The following is a 14,097-nucleotide window of genomic DNA, read 5'->3' as shown; positions in this document are numbered from 1 at the left end:
GTGACCCTGAAGGCCAAACAAGGGAAATACCAGCGTTGCTCTGGACTGTTGGCTAGCGGAAGTCTGCTCAGTTGCTCCATGGGTATGGCTTTTGCCCAGCCTGAGCAGCATGAGAAGTTAAGAGATACTTCATCGTAGCTATTGAGACAAAAGGGTTAGTGTTTTGCTGTTAATCTCCACTGAATATATACAAACTAGCTTTTCTCAGTCCTATAAGGAGACTGAAATCAATCAAGGAAAGGGACAAGGTTTAACAGAGGAGCACTTATGTAAAGGAAAACCCACTCCCCTTATATAATGTTGCTTCCCTGCTTTAAGCAGGGACTAAGCAGGCCTGCATTAAAAAAACCTAAGGAGATAATTTTACAAAGTTACAAAAAATGGAAAATATTAGGAAACTGTATTTATTAGCACCTCTAGTAACAGTGCTTCTTCTGGCTACACTGTTGTTACTGGGGTCTCTGAGCCTGAATTCTGTCACCAACTCAACTAAGTGGGATATTACTTGTTTTTTGATACTCGTAAGCCCAACTTATATGTGCCCTCTGTGTCAGTTAGAGTTACAGTCACAAGTGTGAGAAAAACTTGCATTTAATTCTCACATTTTTAGGCATATGCATCATCTTTGCAGACTCCATTTGCATAATACTACTGTATTTTAATTTGGGATTTTCTTGCAATTGTTTTTGCACTTTAACCAATATTTAGATGCCCTTGTACCTGTTGCACCTTGTTTTGGTCTTGCCCTGCAAAACACCTGTTTAGAAGAAAAAGAGTCAAAATGCATCAGTCTGTCACTTCTGGCACTCTTTTTTCAGTTCTCATCCTCACTTTCAACCTGTCTTTCATTCCATCTGAAATCAGGAGTCCCCAAAGAAAAGAGTAGTGTAGACATTAATGTGTAAGTCTTATGTTTTCAGAAAGCAAAGTTAGTCTGTATGTCCAGTTTAATTCTTTTAGCCTTTTGAAAGCAAGAACAATTTTACTAGAGAAAAAAAAAGTTTTTTTTCTGAAAAAGGAGTTTATATGTGAAATGAGAATATGCTTGAGCTCCAGCTGCTCTTTTTGCATCATGCACATTCAAGCTTAGTCCTCCAAACTATCCTTTTCCTGAGTGTGTTCCCTTAGTTTTGATTTCAGGGGAAGTCAAGCTCTAAGTCTAGCTTCCTCGGGAGTTACCTTTCCTGACTGTAGGAGTTAAGTTGAGAAGAAGAATGATACATTATACGCAGTGGTCCTCCAGCTTTCCTGTGAATTCACTGTGCTGTTCTGTCTTGCACCAGGGTTTGTTATTTAATGTCTAGATGCCAGTTCGCTCCACCAGCTACTTTGCATTAGCTTTGTTAGACAGCATCAGTTTACTTCTTCAAGAGCCTGTGACCCCAACAGCTCTATTGCATAAAGTGATTTGCTTCCGTGATGCACCTGCTTTTTGCTTAGCTCATGAGGCTTAGATGTAGTGAGTTGCATGGTGTACGTGTTAGCTTCACAAAGACTCCGTTTAGAGAGTGGTTATTAACCACATTTTATAAGGCTGATAAGTTGGAGGGCAGGGTTGTTGTGTCCTGCCCATGCTTCCTGCTTGAGCAGGAGGCTTTCCCTGTCTGCGATGTTTAGTATTTTGATCACTGCATCATTAGAGCTAAAATGTTGAAATTAATGCCCATAGTATCCTAATATTGTCAGGGCATAGCTCAGGGAAATTTGTACATGAAAATAATTTCATTCAGACTTTTTCAGCTGTTTCTTCAAGTCACCAGTTTTCAGCTGTGTTATAAAATGGTGAGTAATATAATTATCTGTTAGTAATTTAACTAGCAGTTAATCCTTTCAATGGGTACTCTTAAGTCTTCAGACATGCAGAGCAAATAATTCTTGGTTATAACCAAGTCAGAGTTGTAGAGTATTATAGCCTTATGTCAAAACCAGAAATTACTATTTCTACCCATTTCCATTTCAGTAATAGGGAAAGGTCCACCATATGTTACTGAAGTCAATTGCAAAAAGGAAGAAATATTTAAATACATTTGGAAAAAAAAAACAAACTCCTTACTTATTAATTAATTATTGATTAGTCCTGAAATTGTTAAATGCAGAGGAACCATACTGTGAAAGCTTGTTTAACCCCTCCCCCGCTTTGTAAAGAACGTGGCTGTAAATTGCACTTGAGGAGCTGTGATTTGCCCACTAGTTTTGTTTGTGAGCACGCAGGAGTTTTCTACAAAAATAATTTCAGTGTTTGTTAAGTATGAAATTTGCCAAAGAAAGGTGAACACCTTGCAGTTTCGGCTTCAGAGTTGTCTTTGCTTTTTTGTTCCATTGGTTTCAAATACCTGAAGAAGAAGGGTGTTTGACAGCAGATCAGTGACAGTTTTCTTCTGGCCATACACTTCCAAGGCACCAAAAAAAAAAAGCCTACAAATTAGGCCTATTTTTTTCCTGTATTTTTTCCACTGAAGATAATACTGGCTGTATAACAGGTATATATGCTTGTAGGTACCTTGTAAGCAGTTATGCAAGATTAATTTCTTGTTGAGGATACAGATACTTTCCTTCAAAGCAAAAATCTCTTAAAAAGGAGTAGTAATCTGGAATGAGTTCTAACCTATACACTATGTAATTATTCATGCATGAGCACACATAAGACTAAAATAGAGCTAATGCAGTAGTAGTGAACTGTCACTCATAGTTCTTTCACAGTCAGCTCTTCATTTATTCTGGTCCTTCTTCCCTTCAGCATGTATCCTGCTAGTTGCTAGGCAACTGTGATTTTACTGCTCATGCTTTTTATGTGGTAGTTGTTGTGGTTATTATTTTTTAATTACAAAAGTGAGGAAAAGGATTAAAATCAGAGTTGCATTAGTAATTGCTAATTTGCTCCTTTGGTACCCACAACACAGTGACTGGAATTATTTGAGAAAAGATCATATTAATTTATGGTATAGATACCCATGTACAAAGGGAACAGAAGATAACATTTCTTTGTGAGAGAAGGTTCTATAAAAATGGTAAAACAATAACAAGTTATTGATCTGTGTAGAAAAGATCAGATTATAGTCTTCTGTCTGTTGCATATTTCATGCCCTTAATGCTTTTTCTTTCACAACCTTAAATGATTTTCAGTGATTAATGATACCAAGCAAAAGCTTGCAGTTTTTTTAAAGCATTTTTGTTTTAATATGTGTGAACAAGCCTCAGTTGGCTAGAATTCTAACTCAAAGAATAGGATATAGCTTTTAAATAACTTATTACTGTTATTTTTAATATAATATAAAATTTAAGGATGTGTGTGTATATATATATTCATATAGTTTTATGTATATATGTTTATATGTATATACACACACATACATAACTTTTTATCTCATTATTATATGTATGTAGTCATCAGGAGCTTTTTTAATAAGACGAATGTGCTTATAAGGTTTAAAATTTGATTACAATTAGGAGATAGTTAGTAACTGTTTCCTTTATACTTAAATAATAAGATCATTGGTAGTTCTACTTGTTGTTAGACTCCAAAGTATAACTGAGGCCACACCAGCATCAGAGCAGTTTAGTATTTCTCTTTGGACTCAGTCTTTTTCTTCTCAAATAGACATGTCTGTTAGAAGAAGGCTGCTGAAGTTTTAAACATAGCAGTGATAATTCAGTTCTTCTGCATAGCAAATTGAAAATGCATACTGCGCAAAGAGTTTTGAATATAATTTTTTGCACTTTTTAAAGGATTAGCTTACATCTACATCATATATGTGCATATTGCACAGATTTCTATTAAAAGAACATTAGTATGTTTGCCAAGTCAAGCACTCAGAAAACAGGATGTGGCAGAGAAAAGATGCAAATCTAATGTGATTCCCTCAGGAGCATGCATTACAATATGGTCTGTAAAGGCATAACAGTGTACTGCTTTGCTTTGTTTTGATGTACTTTGTTTTGCTTTGCTTTGGTTTTCCACAGGACATATTTCTTGTAAGCACAAGATGGACACTGATAACTTAATGAAAGGCTAAATTCCTCCTGGGCTTCTTTATGGCGCTCTTCAGTATAAAGTGTCTGAATGTTTTGCAAATATGTAGCTGATTTTTCACAACACCTCTACAAGCATTATTCTCATTTTACAAATGAAGAATAGATACCATTTGGGCAGTGGAGATCTGATTTTTCAGGGTACTGACGGTCCTCTGTGTTCTGAAACAACTTTCACTGACCTCAGTTGCAGCTGTGAGTGCTCAACATTTCCCTTTATTAACAAAAAAGATAGTCTTCAATTTACAGAAAAGGAGGAACGCTTTCAATATAAAAACTGTGTAGTATGTTTTAATGCATTGCTTTTGTTTGTGACTTCCTGTTTTTCTCTGAGAGGACAGTCTGAGATGAAAACAAGTTTTGTCTCATGTCATGACATTGTCTCTCTCACAGATTATTGATGAGATTGGTGCCTTTGAACACCTCTACTTTGACAGGGGAAGTGGGAAAGCAATGAATTGGTATCTCCTGTGTGAATCATTACTAAAGAGAATAAGAGGCACAGTGGCCTGACAGTTTTACGATTATTTGCTGGCAATAGAAGAATAGTAAGAATTGGGAGGACATTCGTCTGGCCATTTTATAATTTCCTGTATTTCAGTATCAAGATGCTTCTCAAGTAAATTAGATCTGTCTGGGGAAGTTGCTAGTAAACTTTCTGGAGTCTAACTATTTTTTTCATGTGTGGTGCAGGTGGTCTGGCCTTGACAACAGCTTGGGTGGATCTAGGTTCAGAACACTTCAGTCTCTCCTTCTCTGATGGAGATGTTCAGTCAGCCTTCTTATCTCACTATGCAGCAGCAACAGCCAGAAGTGTGTTCCCACACCTGCCATAATCTAGGAGGCAACCTGGCAGTTACTGCTAAGCAGGGGAAGGGAGCGGCTACTGCTGCTGCAAGTCAGACCAAAGTTATCAGAGTGAGGCAGAAGCATGTGGCTTCTAGGTTTGCAGTGGAAGGAAAAATACTCTAGATGCAAGGTTTGCCCCACAGGATATTGGTTGGACAACACTCAGTAGAAAGCTATGCTTAGAACATTTATACTATTGTCCTTCTCTCTGATGCAAGCTGTATAAGGAGCAGAAGTTTCCCAGGACTAAACCAAAAATATTAAGAAATCTTGGATTAGGTGAGCAACAGCTGCATAGGAAATGAGGAAACTCTTTTTATTCCTTATTGTTCACTGGCCTGCCAGGTCCATTGTCAAAATAGTATCCCTTCAAATTCTGATGCCATCTCAGACATTAAGAGATGTCCAAGTTAGAGAAGGCATTCATGACATTCGTAAAGGACAGAGCTATCCTGTGCTTTTTATCGTCTTCTTCCTCCATGATAGAATTGCCTTGGTTATCCTTTGATTCAGCATTAGTTCAGTGTGTCCTGTGAGATTCCCTGCAATTGCAATGTCACTGTTGGAGGGTGGTTGCAAAACAGAAGCTCAGGTGGAGAGCCAGGACTTGGCAGCAGCCTTCACTTTGCCCAACTCCTGTGAAGGTTTTGTATATTTGAATTACCATCCAGAGATGGAAGTGAGAAAACAGACTGATTTGGAGTAAGTTGTGAGAAAAGGAAATATGTGGTTGTGGGCTGGGAAATGCTTATGAATGCTGTCTATTTGCAATGGAGTACAGTTCCTCTCTTCCTAAAGTGCTTTCTTCTGCTACCTTGTCTGTGAGATAAATGGCAAAAAAATGCCTAAATGCCTAACGGCCATCAACAGATGTGTTTCTCCAGATACCTTACAGTCATCTGTTATTCAGGAAGCCCCAAATGAGAAGATAAAAACCTCTCAATTTGGAAGTTTTAAAAAAGCTGCTAATAAAGGATGGGCAATGGGAAATCTGGAAGTCTTAGATTCTATTTGTAAATCATAGGAAATGTTCTTAGAATATGAAAGGATTTTAGATAACCTGTTACTTTATTTAGGCTGATTGAAGAAATGCAAACTGCTCTACAGATTTTCCGCATGCAGTTACAATGATCTTCCCAGAAACCTAACATTTAGTAATGGAAGTTAATGATGTTATTTATTATAACACCTAGTTATTCTGATTGCAAGCAGCATCTGGTTGGGAACCAGTATGAACAAGTAGTTTGCTATGACCAGGAGCTGAAATAATAGCTATAAAATGACAAAGCAGAATATAAACTTAGAGTGATAAGGAAGATAGTTGTTAAAAATTATATAACAAAATGAAGAAAAGGATAAGACTGCACTTGGACAAAACACTGCAGAATTCAAATTCCAATCCTATGCTATAATGACTGTGATGTATTAAGACAGCAGCATAGAGCATGTATATTAAATTGTAAATTAATTATTTGTACCAAATCAATAAGAGGAATTCAGAGCAGAGTTCAGTTTCCTTTGAAAGAAAAGAAAAATTGTGAAGTTTTTATTATGGGATTGTGTAAATTTGTTTTGGGAGAAAGTTGTAGTAATTCTTTGTACTGTGGGTTTATTTTTCTCAACAGTTCAGGACGGCAGTTAAGTGAAGTCTTCATTCAGCTCCCATCTAGAAAAGAATTACCAGAGTATTATGAATTGATTAGGAAACCAGTGGACTTCAAAAAAATAAAGGTAAGAGCCTTGTATGTAAGTGGAGATTTCTACATTTCTTTTTATTGTATGGAAAGGTGAACATTAAGTCATCATTAAAATTATAATGACATGGATATTAAATTTACCTGTGTTTGTGGCTTAGATTTTAAACATTGTTATACAACTTGTTGTGAATTTGTTTAATGTATGTTGCAGTATTTCTGTATAATATCCAAGTCAAATAAAAATGCAGCAGTGTGACCTTTGGAGATGACATATCTGTTCTTTTTTTCTTTTTTTGAAGACCCAAACAATGAATCTGTAAGCATATCTTCAGTAAAAATGTAGTGCTTGCAAAAATATATGGTGGTAGGTAAATGTAATCATTCCTGTCATCCCTAAACTAGCACCACATTTTGGAATAGCCAGGCTAGATCCAAATACAGGTGGACAGATGAGGATTAGGCAACTTGTTCCACCTTAGATGATGTCATAACTCTATGACCTTTGTTCTACTTCTGTGCTGGGAAGGAGAAACTGGGAACTCGTCTTACCCCAAAACCACAGTTTCTGTTGGTTTTGGCCCTTCCAGTTCATGTAGCAATTACATAATTTTTACTCTATTACTGTGATGGGTATTCTGTCAGGAATACGTTGACAATAGGTTTTAGAGTTTGTTTTGAACAGATACTTGTCATGACACTTATGTAAAATTGTTAAAGAGAACATGTTTTCATGTACTGAAATGTCGTATTAACTAAGTGTCCTGTCTGCTATTTTTCTTTCCCCACCTCTGCCCATCCACACTTCTCATCTTGTCAACAAATGCAACAGGAGAGAATTCGTAACCATAAGTATCGGAGTCTTGGTGACTTGGAGAAAGATGTCATGTTGCTGTGTCACAATGCTCAGACATTCAATTTGGAGGGATCACAGGTCTGACTGAACTACTTTGTGTTAAACATGTTTTCCCTATATAATGTTTTCAATACTTGATTTTTATAATTACGTATATAAACTTATATTTGTTTTTGAATGAATGAGGGAATTCTGAATTTGTTTTCAAAGGATTTGTTTTTGATTCTGCATTTTTGAGATCAGTTTTTTCTAGTCTATGTGTAGTTTAGAGCTGTTGTAGGGCTGTTTGAATCTATGGTAGATGGCTGTGCTCTAGAGTCATATGTCAGTTTGGACTTGCCAGAGTGCATGGCAGAAGGAACAGAGGTAACAGTCTAGTTTAGAACCACATGGTGAGGAAGTGCTTAGTAGTAAACTTCAGCTCTGCTAACGGAAGACACAAACTTAAGGTTTGTCCAGCAATAAAGTTTTGTGTATATAGTTCATAGTCTCTGAATACGATGGTGAATATTTTTTTTTCTTGTTGGAAGATCTGTGCCCATTTTGAGGGGCAGTAGTAATGAATCTGAACTGGTTCCTAAAAATTTAGAAGGCAGAATCTGCCACTGGAGATAGATTCAGGATGCACAAAGGAATGCAGGGATGCGTGAAGTCCTGTGAATTCAGAACAGAAGACACTGGCACAAAAGGAAAGAATACAAAACCTTGATAACAGATGAGAAAGTTGGCTCTCAACACAGTAAAACAGAGTTTTGGATGCTCATTTTTATAGATGAGGTCTGAATAGTGCAAACAAAATATTACATTGAAATAGAGAACCTGAAGACCAGTTCTATGCACAAGAGAGAAAAATGACTTTATGGTTGACTTAAGGGGGCTGAAAGTTTGCCAGTGCCAATGCATCCTCCAAATTCCTAAACACTATTGATGACCCTTTGGAAATTGACAAATAAAAATGAAATTAAGCACACAATCAAATGTGAAGGGTTGTTAAATATAGCTTAACTGTTACATAATTATTTTTGTTATGTATGAAAAGAATAAAATATTTTCTGTCATGTGTACATGTCTGATATTTTAACTACATTTAGTATATGAAAACAGTCTAACATTATAAATGAATCAACTACAGTTATTTTAGCAAAAAAGTTAATGATGGCTGGAAGTATGAGATAGAACTTTACTAGTTGTCCAAATGCATATTGCTGGTTTACTGCTTAGTGTTGTAGCAGTAAAATAACTATGAATACATGATGAAAACAAATGGAAAAAAAATGAAGGAAAGCTGGTATCAAAAAGTATCACTGCAACATAAGAAATTGTTAGAAGCTGGTAGAGGAGATAAAAAGATGCAAAGAAAAAGCAGTAGTTAATTGAGAGAAGTAAATATCAGAATGAATTTGGTTACTCATGGGACATGGGTTTCTTGTTAGGGAGAGATGGTAGAATTGACAAGAATGATTGTATATGGGTAGAACTATTTAGCAGATATTTCTGCTCTCCCTTATGACTGAATGATGCAGAAATATTTTCCTTTCCAACATTACAACATTAAGCCATTTCAAAGCAGTCAGGATCATTATGGGTGTAAACTTGGGGGTAAACAAACAAGTTTTACCATGCTCAAGAGCAGTCAAACATAATAAAAAAACATAGCAGTGCTCACCAGAACGGGGGACAGTCTGCATTGAGAGGCTATTTTTCTAAAATGGACTTGGCAGTCAATGCAACAAGAGAGACTGTGTATGTCACATCATGTATTCTGAACAAAGTTTTATGTGATTCCTGTTGCTGAACCTGCAGAGTGTTAGAGCAGTTTTAGCAGTTTTAACATTATCCACGTTATATAATGGCAGTCAAAAATCCCTCCTTTGTCTTTCTCACAAATATCCAATTTCAGTTTATACAAGTCTTTAATTTAGCCAAGGAAATAGTATGACAGCCTGGATAGTTCAAATGATTATGATTAGAAAACCAAATGCATCTTTAACTCTGTACCCTTCTATTAACTACTCTGAATTTAGTTAGGATTTCTCAGCTGCTTTTGAGCCATTTGTGAAATCTTGTTTACTATAGAGATACATGCTGAATTGTCCAGTGCATTGTTTTCCACATTTTACCAAGCAATACATACATGTCATTTATTAAGACAATTATGAAGTCCCAGTTACTCAGCAAGACAGGGATATTTCTTTTGTGTGAATCCAAAAAATACATTACTAGCCAAAGGTAGTCCTCTCATTCATAAGTGCTTCAGTTTAAGATAAAAACTGAGAGACCAAGGGTATTTAGCAAGCTACAGAATGTTAGAGAATAAACACTAAGTTCAGGATAAGCACTGATTTTTAGTCTTGGATCTGAGAGGAGGAAAGGAATAAGCTGCTTGGGATAAATTATTTTCTTTGTAGTTTCTTTGGATTTCAGAACAACTAAGGATAATTAACAGAGAGGTTAGCCGTGTCTTGTTAGACTATAATCCAAATTAAGGAGCATACTACTGAACACTGTCACTTTGGCAGTTTTTCAAGAATGTTATGAACTAATGAAAATATGGCATAGTTCCTGTGGTAATAAAAATAATTAAGGAAGAAAAACACTTGTATTCGAGGAAGGACTCTAAGAGTGGTATTTCTGAGGCTCATTATTGGCAAATTTCTTCATTTAGAGCATGAAAAATTAATGTTGGCATTTCTTGTAAAATTCATGAAACAAGCATTGTTACTTCTAATTAAAAAAGGCCACATACTCTGTGGGTTTGCATTGAAAATGAAGTTCCATGCTGTGAACTTTTGATGATGCTTGACTTAACAGTTCTGACATAAGTTTGTATTTGTACCGTAGATCTATGAGGATTCCATTGTCCTCCAGTCTGTGTTCAAGAGTGCGCGACAGAAGATTGCCAAAGAAGAAGAAAGCGAGGATGAAAGCAATGATGATGAAGATGATGATGATGAAGAGGAGTCAGAGACAGAATGTGAGTCCCCTGCTAAAAGTTGAAAGGGAAGTACATATGGGGGTGGGGAGGGAGGTAGTTTTTTTTTCCCAGTTTCTGCACTGAGACTGGTTTTAAGGTTTAATTTTCCATTGTTGGAAGTAGTTTCTTATAAGGTTTGCTGGTTTGGCTGTTTACATTCCACTTAAATCTTTTGGCTACTCTACTCTGGCTGTACCTCTTAAGTATAGTAAACTATTTTTAAGCTAGAAAGAAATCATAGAGGTGCTTTGTGGGAGCAGATCTTACTGGCCATGAGTGTTTATAAACCCTCTGTTCCTATTTGTACTGTTTGTAAATTAAAGTGCCTGGAAAGGCTTTATTCATGGGTGGTCAACCTTTTGAACGTGATGTAACATATGTAAAAATCATCACCTGGTTAAGAACCAGAAGATGTAGCAAACATAGCTCTGTGGGACAAGGACAAAGTAAAACTCTGGTTGTTTTGGAAGCAGGAAATGACACCTGTTCTTCAAGGGGCCCATCTAACCTGCTTTGGGATAGGACAGGGCTGGACTGAAAATTCAGCTGAACATGGTGCAGGAAAAGCTGGAGCATTCAAGAAGTGACCTCTCATCCATTGTTGAAATAAGTTGCAAATGAATATATTATCCCAATTGGTGAAAATCTTTACTTCCAGTTTGAACTTCAATCTGCTGCATGTATGCCATTCCACAGATTTACCTGTGTGTTGAAATTGTTGTAACACTCTGGCCAAAATTGAGCCAGGAGTGCCCATATAAAGGGCATCTCCATACTGCCTCTCAGTTGCCCTGACCAGTTCAGGTTTCCTCAGTTAGGAACATAACCTCTGAACCTGAAGTTCCTGCAGACTTGGAAATATGGTAGAGTGGGAAAGGAGGGATTCCTTCATTCTGCTACCTGCGACCCAGTAATTCTACCCATACCCTCCAGCTCCCCAGTCTGTCGGGGTACAGAACCTGTGCTGTTTTGTCCTGAGCTGCTCTTCACGTATGACAAGCAGCTGTGCAAAGTGTGAAACTTCATCAGTTCTTCTGGAAATGAGTGGTTATTCTTGAATTGAGCACTTAACATTTTCATCAGAAAGGTGTCAGCTCAGAATTTGCCAGTAACCTCCACGTGGAGTTTCTGTAGTTTAAAATAACAAAATTTCTCATTCCTACAAAAGATGAGCATTTTCTATGTGCAAGCAAGAAAAAATATTTTTAAATGTGCATCCCCTCATACAAAGTTCCCTGAATGTAATCACAGCACCAAATACTACCTATAGGTACCATCCATTTTCAGAGTGAAAAGAAGATACACATGGTCAATCTAAAGTTTTCCTGCACAATTTAATACAAAATTTATTGTTACAACTGTTAAGAAGTAGACAAATAAGAGCAAATATTTCTTCTTAATTGTTCCACAGCCCAGATATAGAACAGAGAGAATATCTTTTCAGGCTGCCACCAGGGGTGAATTTCTGTGAATATGGACAGCATTTAAAAGCTGATAGGTGATTTTCAGTAGTTAATTTTGTTGAATTAGTGGGAAGTGGCAACATAGTAAATAAAGACAGATATTACATTCATGTGCACTGTTACACTTTTTGCAGCAAAATCAGTGAAAGTCAAAATCAAGCTAAGTAAGAAGGATGAAAAAAGTCGGGAGAAAGGGAAAGGCAAGAAGAGGCAAAGCCGAGCAAAAGCCAAGCCTGTTGTGAGTGATGATGATAGTGATGAGGATCAAGATGAAAATGTAAGTTTTGTTGACTGAGACTGTGGAAGTGGTTGCAGGGATTGCGACTCTCCCCTCTCCTGCTTGCTTTCAGAATTCTCACCTATTCATGCCTGGAAACATTAAGCGTGTTTTATTCTGTGGTCATCATCTTGAGAGAATGGGGGGTGGTGTTAACTGTGTCAGAGTGTGCTTATGAGATCTGGTCACAGTGCTGAAAGACAAGAAGTCTAACACGTTTGGAGCATATTTGTTGAAGCTGTTCCTACTTTCACCGAGCCTTTAAACTTCATGGTTTGTTTGCTTTTGTCCCCACACTAAAAACACTTAGGGTTGGGGTTTTTTTCTTTTTGTGGATGTTTCTATTAATGCAACGAATGAAAACAGACCTCTTCCCAGTCATTTTGAAAATGCTTGGACAGACAGGAAGAGCTAGTGTTTCCTGGCTGTGCCTTTTCTTCTCTAAAGAAGCCTACAGCAGTTGAATGAAATGTCATGAAAGAGAAATATTAGATAGGATAGTATATTTCTTAAGGCTATCTTGATTTGTCAATTTAATTGTCATTTTTTCTTTCTTTCTTTCTTTTTCCTTCTTTCTTTAGCAAATTCTGTAGAATAGCTGGCAAAGAATTTCTGACTTTTCTTGTGTCTCTTACCTCTAGGACCAGTCGGAAGCAAGCGGAAGTGATGATGAGTGATCCATAGGGTTTATTTTCTTGGCAGAACTGACCCCCTCCCCTTATCTTCTCCCTTCTCCTATTTTACACCCAGTGAATTCATTTTGTCAAATAGACATTGGGTTGTTTCTGTATTCTCATTCTCTATAAACTAGCTTTAGGATAGTGCCAGACAAACATATGATATCATGGTGTAAAAAAGGAAAAATGTAACATATTGTGACCAAATCGGCCTCAAAGATTTAAAAACAAAACAACAAAAAAAGCTTTTGATGGAAAATGTGGGTTGATAGTATATTTCTATGGGCTGGGTTTAGCTTGGTAATGATTTGATTGTGCCTGGTTTTATTGTTTGATAGGATGTTTTTCAGTGGCATCAGAAAGACAAAAACGATGTCTTTTGTAGCATTGATAGCCAGGAGAAGCCATTAAAAGCCACTGGTTATTTTATTTTTCATCAGGCAGTTTTCCAGGTTTTTATTTGTTCTATATTGTTTTTTTTTTTTTTTACACTGTGGTACATATATGCAACTTTGTTTAATAGCTTATAAATGTACAGTAGTTAGCCTTCACCCATCTTGTCCCACATATGTTTTTTCACTTTATGCTTGACGATCTTCAGAAAAATGCTTTTTGAATTGTATCAAATTTATGTCTACTGTAAACTTTGCTTAACTTTTTTCTCCTTGATTAAAAAAAAGTTGGGTTGAAAAATGCTATTGAATATTGCAATCTATATAGTGTAATGGATGGCTTCTTTCATCAGACTGATCTTCTATGTTACCAATGTGGATTATCACCTTTTCCCTAAAGTGTACTTAATCTTTGCTTTCTTTGCACAATGTCTTTGGTTGCAAGTCATAAGCCTGAGGCAAATAAAATTCCAGTAATTTTGAAGAATGTGGTGTTGGTGCTTTCCTAATAAAGAGATAATATAGCTCAATTGATACAGCCTTGTGTTATGAGTTCCATGAAAATCTTTTTCATGATGGGGACAAGAGTGCCTCCTGTAGATGGCTCTGTCGTAGTCTGTCCTGAACAGGAAAAACAAGAACTCATTCAAATTCCAAAGAAGTATTTTCAAAGACAGAATATTTTATTAAAATAAAACCTTGAAATAACAAAATTGCACCTTGAAATAAAAGTGTAATTCAATCTGTAATTGCAATTCAGGTGATTAAGTATTAAAATAAATGTATTTTTTCTTTTTTCTGTGAGAAAATATATATGCTCATTGGCTTCAGTGGGCATGAATGCAATTAGTTATGCAGACAGTCATGTAGGCAGCTGCCCCATCTA

General features: G+C 36.5%; 1 protein-coding gene across 4 annotated transcripts in view; it reads left to right on the top strand.

Annotated features, from left to right (window-relative positions):
- SMARCA2 (SWI/SNF related, matrix associated, actin dependent regulator of chromatin, subfamily a, member 2) overlaps positions 1-13,745 on the top strand; it is a 123,926-nt gene extending 110,181 nt beyond the window's left edge. For all 4 annotated transcript variants that reach the window (XM_067316534.1, XM_067316531.1, XM_067316533.1 and 1 more), the window contains 5 exons: positions 6,504-6,609; positions 7,405-7,506; positions 10,270-10,402; positions 12,000-12,142; positions 12,784-13,745. In XM_067316534.1, coding sequence (XP_067172635.1) covers positions 6,504-6,609; positions 7,405-7,506; positions 10,270-10,402; positions 12,000-12,142; positions 12,784-12,819 — 520 coding nt within the window. In that variant the 3' untranslated portion in view covers positions 12,820-13,745. The remainder of the gene's footprint in view (positions 1-6,503; positions 6,610-7,404; positions 7,507-10,269; positions 10,403-11,999; positions 12,143-12,783) is intronic.
- The last annotated feature ends 352 nt before the right edge of the window (positions 13,746-14,097 follow it).

Source organism: Apteryx mantelli, chromosome Z (genome assembly GCF_036417845.1).
Source record: "Apteryx mantelli isolate bAptMan1 chromosome Z, bAptMan1.hap1, whole genome shotgun sequence".
NCBI lineage: Eukaryota > Metazoa > Chordata > Aves > Apterygiformes > Apterygidae > Apteryx > Apteryx mantelli.
The sequence above is the reverse complement of the archived record's forward strand: the minus strand, read 5'-3'. Positions and strand labels throughout refer to the sequence as shown.